Source organism: Protopterus annectens, chromosome 5.part0 (genome assembly GCF_019279795.1).
Source record: "Protopterus annectens isolate FY-2018-M chromosome 5.part0, PAN1.0, whole genome shotgun sequence".
In the NCBI taxonomy this organism is placed as follows: domain Eukaryota; kingdom Metazoa; phylum Chordata; order Ceratodontiformes; family Protopteridae; genus Protopterus; species Protopterus annectens.
This window is the reverse complement of record NC_056735.1, coordinates 382,136,829-382,159,518: the sequence shown is the minus strand read 5'-3', so window position 1 is coordinate 382,159,518 and position 22,690 is coordinate 382,136,829. Positions and strand designations below refer to the sequence as shown.

Sequence of the window (22,690 nt, the reverse complement as noted above, 5' to 3'; positions counted from 1 at the left end):
AACTGGCAGACCATGAGGTACCCTGTGCAACATGGGATATCATCCTAATGAAAGCAGTGGAAATGGATAACGGAATGGCCAGTTGTGAAAATGACCTTGTATAGTCCTCCAAAGAGATGGACTCAGAGAAATTTTAAGAACTCCTTGGTCAAATCTCTCTGCAGCCTTGTAAAATGCACTAAATAATTCAGGGACCTCAAATCAAAGGTCAATGAAGCAAATGTCCCTCCCAAATTTGCCCAACACACTTGATTCACTATTATAGGGATGAACAGAGGAGCTATGTTCAGCTAACTCCTTTCTTGTGGCTGCTGCCACAAACACACTATCAACATGGACTCCTTTGCTTCAATGGGGTCTGTCCTCTGATGATGCCAACATTTTATCTAGACATCAAGGAATTGGTTCGACAGAGACCAGCTCCTTCCATGCCTGGTGAGAGGCTAGGTCGTAAGCTCATCAGCCAGAGGAATCACCCAAGACGTAGACTGGCCAAAACGAAAAGCTTCCAGAACTACTGACTCCTCTGGGGAGAGAGTGACTGATGATAACCACCCCTTTGCTTAGAATCTCTAGAATGTCTTCAAATGAGACATCATTCAGTGAAGATCTGGGGGACCCTTTCCCTTCCTCAAAGTCAGTATCCACTGTGAGAGATTCCCCAGGGGAATCTGTGTGCTTCCTTTTGCATGTTCTCTTGTGGAGAACCTCCTCAGTGGGATGCTCTGGGGTGGTATCCAAAAACAGGGGAATTTCCTGTAGGGGAAAATGGACACTAGTTGGTATCAGCTGTCCCTGTGGAGTAGGTTTGATGGGATCAGAGCTTGCACATGCCTGAAGAATAGTTATAGGATCCAGAGAAGAGACCGACATCTTGGATGAGAGAAAGCCCACTCCACTACCTTGAAAGCAGATGGACCAGGAGACGTCATGACCAGCTGCACCAAGGCTGTAGCCTCCAAAGCAGCCAAGCATCAACCCTGACTGGATCCATGCTTCAAGGAGGAAGCCAGACCAGAGCTACCTACGGCCAAAGCTCCGAGGGGCAAGGATGGCTCCAAGAACATCAGAGCAAACCCTGGTCCACCAGATCTGACACCAATGCTTCAGCTCCAGGACTCATCAAAATCTGAGGGGATAGGAGAAGAACCAGTCAGGGAAACTGTTGGGAGTCTAAGACCTGGCCATCTTCGATTCTGACAACAACTCTCTCAGGGCTGTCAGATCCGAAGGTTCCAAAGCCATATGATGGATTGGAGAAGGAGATAGGACTACATGGGAAGTGGAGGGAAGGCTCATGGACTCAATGGGAGATGGAGCCAGAATAACCCTCATATGAATCTGAGCTCTGAGGAATTTCCTCATCATCCTATCCATGTTGGCTTTGAAAAGACTTCTGGTTGAGCTCACAGATGAGGTAGTGGACTGTGGCCCCGATTCTCTCCTCAGCATAGTTCGAAGGAAAGGGGGATGAAACTGAGGAGGTACTGGATCAACTATGAATCTGGGTGAACATGTTTGTGGAGACTTAGATAAAGTGGTGGTTGGACTGAAGGATTTTGGATCCAAGAACTGCCTGGGAGACTTTACCAATATGACAATTGGATCTGAGAATTTGGGATTGGATAGTTTTCTTTTAGGATCCAAAGAAGCTGGATCCAAAAATCTTTGGATCTTCTTAGGAGGCTCTAAGGATGGAATAGAGCATCTCAGAGTCTCCAAAGAAGTCTTAAGACTGTTTATTGGGGGTTTGAACCCCTGACAAAGAAGAGAAAGATGGAGGCAGCAAACCCTTAGAACAAATTTGTTTCTCCTATCAGAAATTTCTCTAGAGGTGAAAGCGGCACAAATACAGCAATCAGTGGATAAATGTGCCACTCCTAGGCAACTAACTCACTCCCTATGTACATCAGAATTTGGAATTTTGTGCCCACAGGAAATGCATTTTTTTAAACCCGGTTGGCTTCTTGGTCATCATTAAGAAATGAGAGCTACAAAAAAAAAAAAAAAAGATAACAGCACCTGTTTTTTTTTTAAACAGAAAAACTACCACCAATGGTAGAAGAGTATTCTTAAAAGCATAGGGAAGGATGAGCAAAAAGGAAAGACTGGATCTAATGAGAGAAAAACGGACAACATCATAAGCATAGAGGAAGGATAGCAAAAGGATATAGAAAATAAGATTACTGAAGTGAAAAACTACTCACAAATTTCAAAACACCTAATAAGCTCCTGAGAGTGGATCTGCATTTGTGTGAGATGGTGGCAAATGAGATCTGAGGTATTCTAGGTTGTCTGGGGCATTATGGGTAGAGGGAGGAGCTCAAGAGTTGGATCCATAAGTCTGTGGTATACGCCTAGTCGGATCAGATGTTGGATTCATAATGCAAACTTTAAGGAAGAAAGAATAGGACATCAGACTTAATAGATTCCTCATGGCAGCAGCTATGAGCCAGTCATCTAGCTAAAAGAGCACCTGGAACCCCTACAGCCTGAGATATGTTGCTACCACTGCCATGCACTTGAACACCCAGAGAGCTGTGGAGAGTCTAAAGGGCAGCACTAAAAACTGAAAATGACAGGCCCCCTGCTGAAAGTGAAAGAACCTGTTGGACTACCTTGCTATCTTGATGTGGTTGTAGGTATCATGAAGGTCCACTGACTAAACCCAGTTGTCCTTCCTCAGAAGCAGCAATATGGACTGAATCGTGACTATCCAGAAAAAAGTTTGTTTTATGAATTAGTCTAACTGACTAAGGCAGAGAGAAGGCCCTAAAGAATAATCTTGGCCTGGTGGTCTAACGGGGTTCATGAATCCAACAAAAAAAAAATGTTGCACTCCTCCCCAATGTGTACTCACCTCAAACAATAGATGCATTTACAGTGAGTGTGCCAGGGAGGAATTTTGTTCCTGCAAGCAGAACATTTCTTTAATCCTGGCACCCTGTCAGATATGTTGGAAACATGGGACACTGCTACAAAAAGGAATAAGACAGCAAATAACCACTAAAGACTATAGCTGAAACTTAAGTGACAAAAAGATGAGACAAAAGCACACAGATAACTGTTTCTTTGTGATACAGCTCGAGAAATATATAGCCAGATCAAGCTGGAAAAACTTGAACTTCGCTGCCAACTTTAAGTTAAGGCCATCAACTGGCCTGGCTTGAATGACCAAATATCTATCACCTGTATTTTAAAACTGAAATCTTTAGAAAGGTGATAGCTGCGATATTTTGCCAGTACATTATTAGTATGTAAAGAATCAAAAGCACATGTATAAACTAACTCAAATCTGTTGTAATTCATGTCAGCTTTCTACCTGCATGCCCCTTTAAATCTTCTAAAAATTCTCTTTAAATCCTCCCAAAGGAAGCATGACATCACTGGGGACTTGCCATTCATATGCTCTAGACTGGTGTATACATGGACTGAATTTTTCAAACATGATTTTATCTGAAGAAGTTTTCATTAAGAAGATGAAAGCACTTACCTTTTACTTATTTTTATCAGAATTTCAATATTAAAACAACCTTTTTATTGTGAATTGGAGCTCCAAGTGTACTGTGTCCACACTTTCAAACTACCTTAGCTAGATAGACAGGTATAGATATATCTAGTTATACATAGGTAGGGGTGTGTGTGTGTGTATGCATGTATACAACTAGGTCAGAAGGGAGGAGGACAAGGGCAGGAAAAGCCTGAAAGGAGAAAAGGCTCATAACACTATAAAGAGCTAACACTCAAGAATCTTTTACACCAATAAGAAGTAGATACAACTTAAGGTTTCACAAAAAACACAAAACAAAGGAAGCAGTTCCTTGAGAAATGTTGACTGAATGCAGCAAAAAGCACTTCGCTCTGGACACCACATCTGGTTTAATTAGCAAATGAGATCTGAGGAATTATTAGGGTGGAGGAGTATAATGGGAAGGGGGAGGAGTCTGAGCCTTGGATCCAAAGTCTGAAAGTTGCCATCAAATCTGGTAGGATTTGACACACCCATAACTTGACTTGGATTTAAAAGACAACATCAGATGTCGTAACTAAAGCAGGCAAAAGAAAAAAAAGAGCCAGTACAAAACTTTGCCAAATTTTTGTTTATACTAGCAGCTGTGCACAGCATCATGTGAGCTCAGCTTTAGTGACCTGCCCAATGATGTATGCAATACTTTGCCTGCATGACAGATTTCTGGTGTTAATGATGTAAGGCATGTGTGACTGACATTCCTTTTGTCAAAATTTCAATATCATAATATGCTTACCCACAGTGTGATGCATCGTCCTAAAAGAGCAATAATTTCTGTGTGGAAGGGTTCCCCTGTGGAGAGTTGTTTGCTAGAAATAAACTTGAAGACAATTGCTGATAGGTAAGAATTTTGAATGCTAAAGTGGAAGAAGAGAACATTTTCTTACTAAATCATCCAAAGTCCATTTGACAAATGCACTTTTTTTTCATTTTTCTCCACTGTAGTGTGACACGTGGAAAAGAGACTGTCATCTTGACCTTCTGACAAAATAAATTTTTTCTTCTATGGCTATCCAGTTATACTTTTTGGAACTGGAGTTTTAGAAAAGCATAACTAACGTGAATTGTGTTAACTCAACAAAATATAGGTAAACTGATATTAACTTAAGGCCATTTACCAACTCACTTTTGCTGGTTAGGGAATGGTATTCCATAACTGCCAACTGCAGTGCATTATAGACATCCATCTATATTTAAAATATAAACTGCTCTACACGAATTATATATGCTATATAGTATAGTATGCAGTGAATGAACCATACTAACAGCTCCCTGTCAGAAGTGTGAGTCTTAGTACTTTTGAGTTTTGATACTGTGAACATTTAAAAGTGATGTTTGCCAAACACAAAAGCAGTAAATTTAAACACTCACTGTTACACATTTAAAGCAATTTTGATGACACTTGCATACAATAATGCTGAAATAACTGTACCTCAGAGAGTGGGAATATTCTTTTTTTAAGTTTTTATTGGATTTTCAGTTTATAAAATAATCACAACAATATTTACAGTCAGAGATTTGTGAACATAAATGAAAAAAATTCAGCTAAACCTCATACGCAAAAAAACAAGAAGTGGTAATATTCTTGAGATACTCAAGTGCTGGAATTAGATTGCTTTTTTCCCATTCACACAAATGTCTACTGTTTCAGGAGTCACAGTTATGGTCGTACTACTGTGAGATATTCTACTCACTGTAGCTATCATTGTTCATTGTATGCACCGAAATCTTTTTTAGTAACTTTTGCCTTTTGATTAGGTCAGTCTGAGTCAGCCCACTCAGCCAGATGATAAAAGAATAAACAAATGAAATAAACAAATAAAATAGGTAAATATATAATACAACCTGTACATTACTCAATTACGGAGTACGCCTGATGATTTCAAACATTTGCAATTGGGTTATCCACTCACCAAAAATTCAATAATTCAATCAATAAATATAAATAACTAAAATATGATCAGGTGGCAGACTTTGGTTAAAAGTATATATCCACATTTACATCATATGCAGAGTGAAAAAAAATGGCTACAATATCCACTTTTTAATGGACAATGCTTGCATAATGAACAGTAAAACATGCAATGTCTTACCATCTGCATTGCTGAAATTTCAAATCCTGCACCAGAAATTGCACTTACTATTGTCCCAGCCAGTCCTGTAAATATAAAACAGTATTTATAAAGCAAAAAAAAAAAAAAAATATCAACAAATCTTTTACTTCCTACTTGGCTAATTCCACTTGTGCAAATGCAACAATGGCAACAGCAAAAAAAAAAAAAAAAAATGCATTTATAGCATAGCAAAACTAGGTCTGCCATGTAGCTTTACCATTTCTTGTCCTTTAGTACAGTACTCTTGAAGACTCACGCTACACAGGTTTCTAAAAACAACAAAGTATGGATTATGGATTTTTATTTAGGACATTCAACACTAGCAAAGGTTAAATGATGTTGGACTTTCTACCAGGAAATGGGAAACAGAAAAATATAGGTTAAAATACAATGGTAAAACAAAAGCAAAGGAAACAAGCACACGACTTCAAAAAAAGTATATATACTAAGACAAAGAGATGTGTTTTCCCTGAAACTAAAGGGCAGCACAACGTCCTAACCTTGTTTTGCCAGTATCAGTAATGGTTGATAAATCTTAAAGATATAATACTGGCATATGATGAGTAAACAGGGCATTGTTAAATGTGAAACTGGATAAGTTTTTTAACCTAATGTGCTTATAGTGTATGTTCCTCTATAAAACAATGCCAAGCATGTCTTACAAATAATCACTAATGAGCCCAAAACACCCGTCAAGCACACTTTAATCCCATCATACTTTTATTATTTTATTCATATATTTGACATTTGTTTACCAGGAAAGCCAGACTGGGATAATATCTAATTTTCAGCAGAAGCCAGGGGAGAAAAGCTCTACAATGACTTGATATGATTACAGTTAAAGTTAAAGTGTAATACAGAAGAATGAGATATTAACTAAGTAAAAATTTCAGCTTCAGCTCATAGAGTGAGCCCATACATACGTGGTGCAAATATTTAGAAAGCTATAACCAGTTGAAAAAGAACAATGTCCATAAAGAAAGTGTTCACAGTTTGCAGTTCACAGAGATGGCATAAAACACACTGAATACAATCTTTGGAACAGAGAACTAGATAATATAAGCCAGGCAAAATATATTTGATCTATGTATAAGAAATAGATTTTAATGATTCCTTCTCTCTGAACATAGTCAAAGTATGTTGGTGGTAGAAGGAGGGATGGACTAACTCAGCCTGGGATAGTGCAGGTGTAGAGCCAGGTCTTATTTAGGCAGTCTTTTAGTAGTAGTTTGAATTTGAAGATTCTGGAGATGGATCTAATTTGCATAGGGCTAGAATTCCATTTTTAGCAATAAGAGTATGAGTAGGGGCATTTGTCAGAGGAGTTGTGGGGTTTATATATGCTGAGACGATATTGCTCATTAGATCGAAGAAGTCTGTTAGGGCGACAGGAATGGAGAATAGGAATAAAAGCAGGGCAGTCATTGGCTTTCTGAATAATGCTGTATGTAAATCTAGGTGGTAAGGCAGTTTAAGCCCATTTAAAGCCTTAAGGCCAATACAGTGGTGTTTGCAGTATTGTTTGTTGGTAGCAAATATTGCAGCCTTATTATAGCATGACTCCAGCTCATTTTTAACTGTAGTCTGAAGGTTTGTTAGGATGAGTGCACTATATAACAGAGATGGGATAAGGTCGGTAGTGGCAAGAGTGGTTTTAGTGGCACTGTTAAGGAAGATTTTATGCCTGTAGCGTATTCCTAATTTTGGGGGAGTTTTTTATGTTATTTTGATCATGCAGGACAAATGTAAGGCTATCATCTATAATCACTCCAAGAAGTTTTGTATGGGAGACTATTTCAATTTTGGTTTTGTTTAGTGGAAAGATTTTAAAATTCACTTTATCAGGCATGTGAGATTTGGGAAAAATAGCAGTAACTTTGTTTTTTTAGGGTTAAGTAGCAGTTGGGCAACATGGAGCCATTTCTCTACTGAGAAAAAAGCTTCTTGCATGAGATAGAGAAGCTGAGGCAAGTTATTAGATGCACATATTAAGTGTAGACTCATTAGCATGTTGTATAATAGAGGCTGGACCTATGGAGATATAGAGGTCATTGATAAAGACTTTGAAGAGAAGGGAACAAAGACTAGAACCTTTGGATACTCCAGTGGAGACTTGCAGGTATAGTGAGTATTCTACCACTTTATATACTGGAACCTGTTGAGTTAAATAGCTACTGAACCACAGTAATGAAGAAGGGGATAGTCCAAGTTGAGACAGTTTATACAAAATATTAGGATGGGAAACTATTTGAAAGCTTTTGACAGGTCAAGGAATAAGGAGGAAACATGTTTCTCTGACTCTGTATTTGTTAATGGCATCAGTGAATGACAGTAGGGCAGTAGTTGTACTGTGTGTTGGGCAGAAGCCATGTTGGGTAGATGTTAAGTGCCACTCTTGTAGAAGATAATGGAGGAGTTGCTTATGAATACAGCTTTCTAGAATTTTTGAGAGGTGTGATAATATTGCAACAGGACAAAAGTTAGAGACATCAACCAAGATGTCACCTTTATAAAGAGGGATAATACAGGGTTTTTACATAGAAAGCGTACATAAGATTCGGATACAGATCTACTGATAAGGATGGAGACGGGATATGCTATGGCATTGGCAGCTATCTTTAGGTATTCAGATGGCAGGCTGTCAGTTGCAGTAGATCATAGTTTGAGTTTAAGTAGAAGCTTTTTTGTCACTGATGTGGAGACAGGTTCCAAGTAGAATTTGTTTGCAATGGATATAGAGAGTAAATTAGGTTCAGGTGGAGATGTAGAGGGAGTAAAGGAAGTGGCAGTATGCATCATGCATGGAGAACACTGGTTTTTGGTCTAACCTGTTTGCTGAATTACTAGGATTGGGTGTTACCAAGGGGGCAGAAACACTTGATGGGAGTAAAAAGTTTTTAATTAGGAGGTAATGCTTTCTATGAAGTAGGCATTGAATAAAGTTGCAATTTTTAGTGGAATGTTATTATAAGAAAGGTTGGTTCCTTGTTTGCACCCAAATATAACAGATTACATATTGATGTCCAGAAATTTTTGGTATCATTTTTGTGTTGAAGTTGCAGGTGGCTATGATTTTTTTTTTATCTAGGTAAACTTGTTTTCTACTCAAATTGTGCAATTCTCTATAAAGTTGCAGGTTACAGGGCATTTTTAAGTTTAAGCCATTATTTCCAAGCTTTGTCTCTGTTAGATATTGTACCTTTTGTCTGGTTAGTGAGCCATGGTGCATGGTTAATTTTCACTCTATTTTTGAGGAGCGAGGCTTGGCTGTTTAAAGTACTTAAGAATAAGTTATTAAAAGTACTGACTGCCTCAAGTGGAACAGTTTTTTCCCTCTGCTTTTAAGTCTAAGTACTCTGAGATGCTCTATTCCTTGCCTTCTCTGAAGAAATACTTGTGTGTCAATGTGGGTGTTAGAAACAGAGATCTTAAAACTATCAATTCAAAGGAAGATAGAAAAGGGAAAATGATCTTGGCAACAGACTACAGCATGCCGACAGACTGGTACTAGCAAAGCAATGACCTATTTTGTCATTATGGTGCATGGATATATTTGGTATGGGTCCTGAAAAATAATTCCAGAGTTGAACAAACTATTACAACATGATGCATCAGCAATGATTTGTTCAAACATCTTGCCTCTTCCATTACTATTTACTGCTCATGATACATGGACATGGCAGTTTTGCCTAAATACTCCAGCATTCTGTTACTGCCAATGGTACCTGTCCCTAAGTAGGGCAATATTTTGTCTGATCTCTGTTATAATACCTACACATTACTAGTAATGGACATTGTTTTTATTGGTCTTGTGCCCGCTGACCATCAAAGCCCTCCTCTGATCAGACTCAGACCACGTCTTCCCCCACTTGACAGACATTTGCTCATTAACAAATAGAGGCAAGAGCCATCCAGGGAAGGCCATCACACAGGCACCCATGGAACTGGCAATCCTCCTCAACCACAAGGATACATACTTCTTCACACATGGTAGCAAGGGCTACTGTCACTGGTTTGGGTGGCTATAGCCTGCATCTTTTATGTACCAGATCACTGCAACAGGCAAACCTTCATTCACCCCAGAGCATCAGTGAGCTAGCTGAGAACCACCTCTCCCCTCAGAGGATGGGACTGACCATCCTCCCTGCCAATTCCATTAAGTGCCAATGGCAGATAGTCCAATAAAACTGGCTGATAGTGGGCAAAGTTGAAAATCAACAAAACTCACACAAAGTTGCACAGACACTTGAGAAACCAACAAAACAATCCTTCCAATGAACGGACCTCAGAAAGCACAAGCAGAAAAAAGAAGTGGTGCCTGTTTAATAAAAAAGAAGTTGTGCGCTCACCATAACGTTCCATCTGTGTTGTTGATCTTCACTTATCCTTGACCTTTGGGACTTGGTTCCGATTCTAGTTACCGGCTCGGCCATTACACAGCTTGCGTGAGACAAAAACTCTCGAGCCAAGTCTCTACCCACAATACCCTTCTCCAGATTACTTCAGATCGAGTTTTCAACTATACAGACAGACTGAATAAAATACACATATGGAAAAGAAGAGTCTATGTCCAAGGTGAAAACTGATAAGGTTACAAGGACAAGCGACTGATCCTCCAAGGAGTCTGAAGGATGGGGACAGAAGGGAGGGGAGTCAATGATAAATGAAGATAGACAACACAGATGGAACATTATGGTGAGTACATAACTTCTTTACCTGATGTTGTCAATTTTCATTTATTCTTGACCTTTGGGACTGAGTCCCCAGCTACTTTAGATCTTGGGTGGCCTTAAAGAAGGTTATTCCTGAGAACCATAGAGCCAAAGGATCCGATCTGTAATGAGTGATAAAGGTATGAGGAGTAGCCCGGGTTGCTGCTGCACATATTTCATCCATAGAAGTTTTGGAATGGAAACCAGTGGATGTGGCTATTGCCCTTGTAGAATGCGTTCTGACTGGTGCTGGTAATTGGAGATTTTTTTTATTGTAAATGAAAGATATACAGTCTCTTAACCATCTTGACAAGGTGACATTTGCCACTGAATTCACCAGAGACGGACCAGAGAAAGACAAATAAGTGGTCCGATTTTTCCAAATTCATTAGTTCTGAGGTAGCAATGTAATTGTCTGTGAACATCCAGCAGATGTATGCAATATTCACCTTTGTTACAGAAATATGGAAAGAAAACAAGTCAATGGATTGATAATATTAGTTTCTGAGACCACCTTAGGTAGAAAGGATAGTTTGGTTCTTAGTGAAATCCTATCTTTATGAAAAATAAAATATGGGGGGTTTGAAGAAAGTGCTTGTATTTTAGAAATTCTTTTGGCAGAGGTAATGGCTATCAGAAAAATGGTCTTCCAAGAAAGAAAATTTAAGTGACAGGTAGCCGCCAATTCAAAGGGGGAAAGGACCAAAGACTGGAGAACCACAGTCAGATCCCAAGGACCTAGAGGATCCTTATAAGGTGGTATCAACCGCAAGGTTCCTTTCATAACTACTTTACACAATCTGTGGGAAATCAGAGGATGTTCTTTAAAGCCATTGTGAAAATGGGAAATATCAGCTAGTTGGACTTTAACGGTAGAAGCAGAGGCTCCTTGTTCAAAAAGAGTAGCTAAAAATTCTAATATTTTTTCAACTGGTGTGGGGAAAGGATTAAGACCATTACTGTGCACCCAAATAGAAAATCTTTTCAACTTGCTGTGGTAAAGCTTCCTGGTGGAAGCTTTAGGGGAAGCCAATAAAATGTTTTGGACTGAAGAAGATAACATTTTCCACCTGGCTTTTGATAGAATTTGAGGAACCAAGCCGTAAGCTTCAGGTTCTGAAGATTGGGATGGACCAGTCCTTGTGGATGAGATTGGACCCAGTTCTGGATCTTCTGAGTCCAAAGACAGTGAAGGAGGTGAGGCCACAGAAATGGGAACCAAACATGATGAGCCCAAAAGGGGGCAATGAAGATCACCTTGCTCTTCAACTTGATAGCTTTCTTTAAGAAGAGAGGAATCAGTGGAAAGGGGGGAAAGGCATAGAGCAGTCTCAAGGACAGTATCTTTTGGGGACTCCTCCTGAGAGGGGATTAGGGCAAAGTAGCTGCTGCACTTGTTGTTCAGGGGAGAAGCAAACAGGTCACAGCAAAATCTCTTCTGCCACTCTGGGATTGCGAGACCACTCATGAGGTAGGAGGATGCATCTGCTCATTTTGTTCACTATTACATTCGAGCTCCCCAGGATGTGCCTTGCTAAGCAGTTGGAGGATATCAAATATTGCCACACTCAGAGTTTCTAGACATGGGGGGGGGGGGTAAGACCTGGTTCCACCCTGTTTGTCGATGTGCCAGACGACTGACATGTTATCTGATTGAACTGCAATCATTCCTAGAGGGACGACAGCTTGGAAGACTTGCAAAGCTAAGAGCACTGCCCTCAGTTCCAGAACAATGATATGCAGATTGGCCTCCATTAGGGATGAATTATCTTAGACCGTTCTGCCCAGATAATGGCCACCCATCCCATATGGGAGGCATTCATGGTCACTATGGCCTTGGGCTGAGGTTGAATGAAGGGACAGCCTAAGAGAATTTCATCGGATTCCATCACCAGGATAAGTCTTTCTTGCAATGAACGGTGATTAAAATTTGATACATCATTGAATGGGTTTGGATGGACCACTGGGATGCCAAAAGCCATTGTAGCAGCTGCATGCGAAATCTTGCTAGTGAGACTAAGGTAATAGTCACTGTCATGGACCCTAAAGCTCAAAGGACTAGAAGTGCAGGAGCCTTGTCACTGGACAGAATGGCTTGTACTTGGGATTTTATCTTCTGTAGCCTGTAAAGAGGAAGGGAAGCTACACAAGAGATGGTATTCAGATGAGCTCCTATGAACTCTAGATCTTGAGTGGGACTTAGCTGAGATTTTGATTGATTCACTGTAATGCCTAGATGAGAGACCAGGTGCAGAATTAAATCTGTTGCTCAAAGCAGCAGATGCCCGGTGGGAATGGTGATGCAACAGTCATCCAGATATGGAAACACCCGGAATCCGTGCAGTCTCAAGTGAGCTGTCACTGCTGCCAAACACTCCAACATCCTTTGGGCTGTTGTGAGGCCAAAGGGCAGCACTTTGAACTTAAAATGACTAGCTGCTAGCCAAAAGCAGAGGAACCTTCTGGAACATTTGTCCATTTTTATGTGGTAATACGCACCCTAAATATCTATAGAGCACATCCAATCATTTTTGTCTAAAAAGGGACGTATAGACTGAACAGTGACCACTTGGAATTTTCCCTGCTGAAGAAATTTGTTCAGAAGGCTGAGATCTAAAATTGGTCTCAAGTTCCCTGTCTTTTTTGGCACCAAAAAGAACCTTGAGTAAAATCTGGATCCTATCTGGTCTGGTGGGACTTCTTGAATGACTCATTTTCTAGCAGCTTTTGAATCTCTAAAGCTGCTTGACCCCTCTGAATGGGTGGAACATTGGGGAGTCTTCATCTTGATCATGGAAACAGAGTGAAGGGAATATGGTAACCTCTGGCAATGATCCTCTGCATCCAAGTATCTGAAATTATTTGCCAACAGACTCTTGAGTGCAGAGAAAATCATCCCCCGGCTGGTTCCAGAGGTAAGCAATCAGGCCCCATTTCTGCAGCACTGGTAGGTTTGACCAGAGAAAGAATCTCTGGAACCCTGATTTTGAGGGGCATCTCTTTCACAGGATTGGCATCTTCCATTAAAACTCCCCCTCTGCCCTGAGGGGAGCCCCCACCACGTGTCCTGAAAAGGCCCTTGGGATTTTTTGAACCCCATCTTACTGCTCCTCTAATTCCTAAAGTAGGACTGTTGGGGAGCAGAAAAACATATGCCCACTGCAGATAGGGTCTTTCCAACTTTCTCGCACATGGCTAGAGTATATTTTGACTTTTGGGCTGAACAAGGAAGCTCCGTCAAAATGAATATTAATGAAGGAAGACTTAAATGGCTCTGCAAACTCACACAAGTGCATTCCGGCGTGATGTCTTATGGCAATGCCTGAACCCACTGCTCTCATTGGCCCTTTGGATGCATGCGCAATGAGCTTCATGGATGAGTTGGAAAGACTCCAGTGTAGCTAGGTGGAAGGCCACTTTATCCTGGACCTCCTCAGACACAGCTCCTGCTAGGGTGCCTGATAACTCCTTGATCAAATCCCTCTGGAGCCTAGTAAAATGTGCCATAAAATTCAAAGACTTTAAAGTGAAGGTCGATGATGCGTTCACCTGCTTTCCAAATCTGTCCATCGCCCTGGACTCTTGACTAGTGGGGTGAACAGTGGAACTCTCTTCAGTTAATTCCTTTTTGTTGGCCGCCACCACCACCAAAGCATCTACTGCTACCCTCTTAGCCCAGTGCTGGTGGTCTTCTGAATCTGAGAGTATTCTGTCCGGTCACCAGGGAATTGGCTCTACAGAGTTAGGAGCCTTCCAAGCCCACTGCGCAATCAATTTATTAAGATTGTCAACTGGAGGGCTCATGCAAAAAGGAGATGGGAGAGCAACAAAAGCCTGCAAGTACACAGACTCCTCAGAGGTAGGGTCTTTGGGCTTCCAATTACCCCTCTGTTTCAGAATCTCTAGAATGTCTCCAAAGAAGATGCCTTCTGGGAGCAACCGGGGGGGGGGGTGGGACCGTCCCCATCATTGAAGTCCATGTCTTCTGTGACAGATTCCGCAGGGGGAATCTCTGAGGAGGACTTGAAGAAGAGGGGCCCTGTGCAGGTGTATCTTGTAGCTTAGGTGTTTGCTGCCTGGGCATATATGTTGGTGGCAGCTCTGGGCAAGAGGGAGTCCTGGGATAAAACTATGAAATGTAAGGGGGCAGCTGAGAACCTGCAGAGGACAATGCCCTCTCCTTTACCTGTAACGCAGGCCCCCTGCCTCAAAGAAAGATGGGAACCCAGGACTGAAAAGGACAACCTCAGAACTGAGGTCATACCCCACTCAAGAGAACTATCCCCGAAACAGGAGCCAAGGTAGAGCTCACGTCTGCCACAGCTCCAAGAGTTATGGACAACTCCGAATAAAAAACTGGACCTGATCTGGAACCCTCAGACATGACAGCGTAGCTATGGCCCCAGGAGTCTGTTGGTTCCAAAGAAACTGAAGAAGTCAAGGCAGATCCTGGAAGAGAAGGGGAAAAAGCTGTCAGCACTAGAGCAGCAGGAACTGGAGGGATTGGAGTCATAAGCCCTAAACCCTCAGAAGGAGGTTAGAAGAGGAAGACTTGGTGGACTCCTGGGAGAGAAAGCCCATCTCCAGAGGGGAGTGGGGGCTGGGAAGAAACAGAAAGACTCCTAGTCACTAGAAGCCGATCCACCAAACTCACAACGTCAACTTCGTAAGACTCCAGGAGGAATGGACAGAGAAACCTGAGGGGGATTCTTATCTGTCAAGAAAAGGACTCAGGAGCTGTCCCACAAAAGGGTCAACAGAGAGTAAATACCTTGTCCTAGGTGTAGTAATTATATTTGTTTTGGCACTGAACGTGGTTCCAATATTTCTGGAAGCATAGTAAATGGAGCCAGTACCGACAGGGAAGCTGAAGATGTCAGTACCGATGTGACTGGCACCAAGGTCTGAGGTGCCATAGCAGACAGTGCCGAGGTAGTTGGATCCAATAGTTTTCTGACTTTAGCCTTTGGTTCTGCTGAAGTAGTGGGAGCCGAAGTCTTATGCTTTTTTACTGCTGGAGCCATAGGAGATGCACCAAGTGACTTTTCTTAAGCCCAAGATCAGATTTTGAAGGTATAGAACAGACAATGTGTTGTATCTTTAAAAAGCATTTCCAAGTATAGGCACACGCATATAAATAGTGAGCATGTGCAGGCAACAGTGCCATTTCAGGAGAATAGCCAGAGTGTTAATATGTATGAGTCCAGTAGTCAGTCTGTTCATAAGTTTATGTATGTTTAAGTTACTAAGCCCTAATCCTGATGTGTTTGTATATAATAAAGCTGCTTGAAATGAACCCACAACTGTTTGTCTGCTTTATCCTGACTGGATGAGCAACATGGTGTCAGAACTGGAATTGAAAGTGCAACTTCTTCAAGCCATGAGGTGCAGAGTTGACTGTAAAGGTATATTGATCAGGCTGGGTGATGCATGTGCTCAAACAATTAAAAAAGGCTACAAACAAACTTCAGATAACCAGAACTCGCACAAATTATTTATTTTATAAAGAAAACGATAAGAAGCATTCATAAAGTGCAAAATGCATTATAAATCAAATGAGTAGCACAGAACGTAATATTAATCAAACGAAAGGCACAAAATGCATTGCTGATTAAGCGAAGTGTTTGAAACCACGATATTCGATAAAATTATTAGAAATACTTATGGGGTACAGAGTTACCTCAGATTTGCATAATGAACGTGTTTAAAGTAAAACAAGCACAAGAAAAGTATAATGAGCATGACAAGAGGTTAAAAGGACATAAGTACAATAAAGGGCAAAATAAGCTTAGATGAGCAAGGAGGCTGCATGTTTTTAGTAAACAACTGTGTTTGAGCATGAGCTACTATTTCGCATTGACCGAAGACATTCAAAGCATAACTGGAGTTGTTTGAAGTATCTCAGACTGTACAAAGTGTTTACAGTGTGTGCTTTATTACAGTGCAATTATTTTGAAGAGTTTACTGTGTGCAAATAAGAAGTTATGTACTCACCATAACGTTCCATCTGAGTAGGTAAACTTCATTTGTCAGCAACCTATGGGATTCGGATCCGACCTCGGATCCGAGCCGGCAGTTTTCAATAGCTTTAGATCTGAGTTCCAAGCTCCTCCCCCTACCCATAATCCCCTGCCAACCCTGACTGAGCTCAGATCAAGTTTGCCCAAAAGCAGATACTGCTCGAAGACTAATACTTTCAAGATAAAGTGGGTAACACCCATGGACCTGAGTATGAAAACATTCATAAGTGAGGGCGCAGGAGGGAGGGACGGTTGCTGACAAATGAAGCTTACCTACTCAGATGGAACGTTATGGTGAGTACATAACTTCTTAATCTGAAGTAGTTAACTTCATTTGTGCAGCAACCTATGGGACAGAGTCCCCAGCTACCTGAACCTTGGGCGGCCTTCATGGAAGTATGTTTCGGAGCACTGCAGAGCCAAAGGATGCTCTCCCTCTGGAGATAATGTCCAATTTATAGTGATTGGTAAAGGTATGAGATGAGGCCCAAGTGGCTGCTGAACAAATATCATCCAAAGAGACTCTAGCTCTAAAAGCCGCAGAGGTAGACATAGACTGAGTAGAGTGGGCATGGACTCCCTGAGGTGCGGGCCTGCCAGAACTTTCATACGCTAAAAGGATACACTGCGAGATCCATCTAGACAGCATGACTTTAGACACAGATTTACCCAAGTTAAATCTGGCAAAGGAGACGAACAACTGGTCAGATTGCCTATGACCAGATGTCCTGTGGATGTAGAAGCGAAGTTGTCTATGCACATCCAGTGAGTGTAATTTGTATTCCCCTTTGTTTTGGTAATTAGGGAAGAAGACTGGTAGGTTGATGGACTGGTTAATATTCGATTCAGAGGCGATCTTGGGAAGAAAGGATGGACTGGTCCTGAGGTAAACTCTATCCTTGTGAAATGTCAAATATGGGGGTTTTACACAGAGGCCCTGTAGTTCAGAGACCCTTCGAGCCGAGGTGATAGCGACAAGAAAGGCCATTTTCCATGACAAGAATTTAAGATGTACTGAAGCTGCAGGCTCAAACGGGGGAGCTCTGTTAAGGCCTGAAGCACCAGCATTAAATCCCAAGGAGGGACTACATCCTTCACTGGAGGTCTGAGCAGAAAGGTGCCCTTCAAAAAGGTCTTACACAATTTCATGGTGATCAAAGGGCCCAGTTCATTTCCCACGTGATAATGAGAGATAGCTGCTAGTTGAACCTTGACTGTGGAGGAGCTAGCCCCCTGATGAAACAGCCCTGACAGGAAGTCGAATACCGCTGGCAAAGGAGCTGTGAAAGGATCCAAATTTCAACATTCCACCCAAATGGAGAAACGTTTCCATTTGCTACTATAGACCTTTCTAGTAGAAGGCTTGTGCGCTGCTACTAGAATAGTTTTAACTGGGGAAGAGATACCGGGAGTCATAGCTACAAGTGGAACTGGAGCAGCCAAGCTGTGAGCTTGAGGTTGTCCAGATTTGGGACTGGGAGATCTAGGGGGTGGGATATTAGTTCCGGTCGGGGATCCAGAATCCAAGGAGGATTCACCAGATGAGACCAAAGGTAAGGGAACCAGGGTTGACGAGGCCAGAATGGGGCAATGAAAATTATCCTGCTCCCCAACTTTAGCATGACAGGAAGAGGAGGGTAAGCATAAAGTAGACCGGGAGGCCAAGCATGCACCAGAGTGTCTCTCGGAGGTTCCCTGGAGGGGGAAATGAGAGCGAAGTAGTCATAATATTTTGTGTTCGAGGGAGAAGCAAAGAGATCGCAACAGGGTTAACCCCATTCGGCGAAAATCCAATTCGCTATCTCAGGATTCAGAGACCACTCATGTGGTAACAGGATGGTGCGACTTAGTCTGTCCGCTAGGATGTTGGACCACCCCGGAATGTGCGTTGCTATAAGAAAGCGGTTGGTGGAGATCACCCATTCCCACACCCTCATGGCCTCTCGACAGAGTGGGTAGGACCTGGTTCCCCCCTGTTTGTTGATGTACCAGACAACAGACATATTGTCTGACTGAATCGTAATAGTTCCTACGGGAAGAAGGTGCTGAAGTGCTTGCAACGCTAACAGCACTGCCCTCATCTCTAGGACATTGATATGCAGAGAGGTCCCACGTGCCTTGGACTGTCCTGCCCGAACAATGACCCCCCACCCGAGGCGGGAGGCGTCCATGGTCACTGTGGCTAGGGGAGGGGCCACAGAAAAGGGGCGTCCTTCCTGGAGGTTCGGAGATTGCAGCCACCATAAGAGGGCCCTCTTGCAAGCCCTGCTGAGGGGAATGGGATGGCTCAGAGGAAATCGAAGGAAGGACCACTGGACCTGGAGGGTCCATTGCAAGACCCTCATGTTCAAACGCGCCATTGGCAAAAGGTTGATTGCCACCACCATTGAGCCTAGAGCCCTCAGGACCAATTCCGCTGGAGGCGCTGGAGAACGTAGAATGGCCCGCACATGTAGCCTCAGGGTTCGTAGCCGGTCTGTGGTCAAGAAAGCTAGGAGCTTGTTTGTGTCTAATCTTGCCCCCTATGAAGTCTATGGTCTGAGTCGGGGTAAGAGACGACTTCTGTATGTTGATAGTGATCCCCAGCTGGGGAGCTAGACGAAGAAAGTAGTTTCTGGCTGTGCAGAGTAGATGCCTTGTCGGGGCGGTCAGGAGCCAGTCGTCCAGGTACGGGTAGACCTGGATTCCCTAGAGCCTCAGGTGGGCTGCAATCACTGCTAACACTTTGGTGAACACTCTGGGGGCTGTGGTGAGACCAAACAAAAAGACCCTGAATTGGAAATGACTGGCTCCTAGCCAGAAGTGGAGGAACCTTCTGGATCACCTGTCCACCAGAATGTGGTAGTACGCATCCTTGAGGTCTACAGAGCACATCCAGTCATTCTCCCACAAAAGGGGGAGAATGGATTGAAGGGTGACCATGCGGAACTTCTCTTTGGTTACTGACAGGTTCAGGGAGGAGAGGTCGAGGATAGGTCTTAAGTCCCCCATCTTTTCTGGCACCAAAAATAACCTGGAGTAAAACCCCGACCCACACTGGTCTAGGGGGATGTGTTGGATGGCTCTTTTTTTCCAGCAACTGTTGGATTTCTGTTGCTGTGGCCTCCCTCTGATCGGGTGGGACATCAGGGAGGTATCTGGGGCTGCATGGGTAAAGAGAAAAGGGAATCTGATATCCTCTGGATATAATGCGAAGCACCCAGCGGTCTGTCGTGATGGACTCCCAAACTGCTATGTGCTTCGAGAAATGCCCCCCGACTGCCTCCAGAGTGGAGCAGTCGGGCAACCCCTCAGGGGTGTTGCGTGGGTTGGTCTGAGAAGGGTTTTCTGGATCCAAAGTTCCACGGGCCCCCTCTGCCTCTAGGGCAGCATCCACCCTGCCCTCCTCTGCCGTGGAAGGGCTGGGAGTCCAGAGCGGGACGGGACTGTTGCGACTTCCGGAACCACATCTTCCTCTGTCCCTTTTGGTTCTTGGAGAAGGACCTCTGGGGAGCAGAGAAGCGGACTCTGACGGCAGACGTCTTCCTGTCCTTCTCGCTCTGGACCAAGGTATCGCGAAAAGTTTTGCCAACGAGGGCAGAACCATCGAAAGGGGCATTAGCAAAAGACGCCTTGAAGGGTTCCGCGAAATCACAGTGCCGGAGCCAGACCTGACACCTCATGACAAGGACTGCTCCGCTGGCTCTAGCGGGTTCCTCCGTGACATGGGATAGAAGCCGCATAGAGATGTTTGATATGGATCGGAGAGAGGCCATCCGGGTGGAGTGCAAACGTTTGTCCTCCACCGACATGGACTCGGGGGATGACGCAGCGTACTCTTTGATAAGGTCCCACTGCAGCCGAAGCACATGTGACATGTAGTTCAGCGACCTCACAGAGAAGGTAGCCGAACTAAAGACCCGCTTCCCTAAATGGTGCATCGACCGAGACTCCTTGCTATTAAGTCAAGAGGCAGCGATCACACTTGCATGCACACAGAAGGAAAAGAAAACTACCAACAATGGTAGGCCAAAATTACCTAAAGAGGCAGAAAGAGAAAAGGTACTACCACCGATGCTATGGAAAGAATACCGTAGGGTAAAAAGGCACACTAACTTGACAAAGCAAGGTGAGAGAAAAACTAGAAGGAAAAATAAGGTGGGTAGAAGAAGTACAGGTATAGAATAGTTTTGTATATAAAAGATTAAACAGGAAAATCAAAGAAAAAACATGAAAATTCCATTTAGCTTGCGAGAGAATCTGGCTGACGCGTTTTGCGACAAGAGCAGCAAACAAGATCTAAGGCAGTGATGGCGAACCTATGACACGTGTGTCAAAGGTGACACCATAATGTTTTGGGTGACACCAGTGTTTACCAGCACCCAAGTTACCAAAGAAACTGAATGACCAAAATACAAGAAATATGTGACCCTGCACTTATCTATTAAAACTCAGCAACAAAAAAGTCATTAATTGATGTTAATCAAATCAAATGCAATGTGTTCCATATTTTTTTCAGTTCAATTCAAAATTACTATTAAAAGTACGGTAATTTTTTGGTGCACTGTTTTAAGCCCAATTATCAGTGTGCATATCATTTTCTCTATTGTAAGTTAGTAATTTTTCCTTTACTTTTATAATACATAGCAGCACACATGATTGGACTGTATTTTATGAATATGTAAAGAATTGTTTCTCTTTTGTTTGGGGTGGAGGGGGTGACACGTCAGCAGAATCAAGATGGGCATTTTCCAAATTTTTGACACGCCGCGTCCAAAAGGTTCACCATCACTGATCTAAGGTAATCTGGAGAGGGGTGTTGTGGGTAGAGACTTAGCTAGAGAGTTTTTGGCTTGCGTGAGTTGGGCAACTTCAAGCCGGTTGCAAGGATCAGAAAGTACAGTTGTGTACACTTACCATAAATGTAGATGTTCGAGTGTATTTACTGTTGCAGTCATCACATTTGGATAATCTGCTGGCAGGCTGCCCTCAGTCGGCCTGAATATCAAAGTCTTGGGTCCTGCATCAGTTGATGTCTCTTCTTCCATGACGTCAGGTCGTCAGGGGTATAAAACATGCAGCCGACGCCATTTTCTTTAGTTTTTCTTGCCCCAGATGTCAGGTGCCCCCCAAATGGGGAGTGTATATATATAGATATATATATATATATATATATATATATATATATATCTGCAATTGCAACAACATAAACTTTACCTTCATCTAAAAGCAAATACACCATAAAGGCTGTAGAAGATAGTGAAGGAAAGAGAAGTTCTAGAAAAAAGGGGGAAGGTGGGTGGGTAACCCGGACTGCAACAGTGAATACACTCGAACATCTACATTTATGGTAAGTGTACACAACTATACTATGTTCTTCGTGTTTCACTGTTGCAGTCATTACATTTGCATAGAATCCCAAAGCTATGGATGGGAGGCTGGAACTAAATAGCATTAGGAGCGGCAGTAAGGCCCTGCAAAACTGCAGTGGCAAAGCCTGCCCTGGATTTAGAGAAGAGAGGCAAATGATAATGCTTTGTAAAAGTATGAACAGAGCTCCAAGTAGCAACTTCTAGAATGTCTTTGGTTGGCACCCCTCTGAGAAAAGCTGTTGAAGTAGATGCAGCCCTGGTGGAATATGACCTGATTCCCTTGGGCACCGGTTTACCACGATGCAAATAGCAAAATCGAATGCAGTGGCTTAACCACTTTGAAATAGTCTGCTTTGAAATAGCCATTCCCTCTGATCCTGCAGCAAATGCCACCAGTAGCTGCTCAGACTTTCTTAGAGATATGGTCCTGTTTAAGTAGAATCTTAGTTGTCTGTGTATGTCCAAGGAATGCATAATCCGGTCCCCCTTGTTCTGCGGATTTGGGTAAAAAGTTGGCAGGTGAATAGTTTGGTTAAGAGCCACAATGGATACCACCTTAAGCATAAAGGAAGGATTGGTCCTGAGGGACACCCTGTCCGGGTAAAATGTAATAAAGGGCCCCACAGCCATGAGGGCCTGTAGTTCTGAAACCCTTCTTGCTGAAGTGATTGCCAGAAGGAAAGCTGTTTTCCAAGATAAAAACATTATATCTGCAGTAGCTGCTGGTTCAAATGGAGGCAGGGTGAGATTTTCCAACACAAAATTGAGGTCCCATGCAGGAGTTGGTGATCTTCTGGGAGGCCTTACATTTCTGGCCCCTCTAAGATACTGTTTTAGCAGAGGATGAGAAAAGATGGGAGGCTCTGTGTGTTGTAATGAGCTGAGATGGCAGAGGCATGGATTTTTATTGATGAAAAAGATAAGCCCTTGTCAAGCATTTCAGTCAAGTATTGTAAAATCTGAA

The 22,690-nt window shown here is 42.7% G+C and overlaps 1 protein-coding gene across 1 annotated transcript in view; it reads right to left on the bottom strand.

Annotated features, from left to right (window-relative positions):
• The window catches only part of NME7 (NME/NM23 family member 7), a 1,612,386-nt gene that overhangs the window by 445,965 nt on the left and 1,143,731 nt on the right, over nucleotides 1-22,690 (bottom strand). Inside the window, exon 8 of the mRNA XM_044071838.1 lies at nucleotides 5,623-5,687. Coding sequence (XP_043927773.1) covers nucleotides 5,623-5,687 — 65 coding nt within the window. The remainder of the gene's footprint in view (nucleotides 1-5,622; nucleotides 5,688-22,690) is intronic.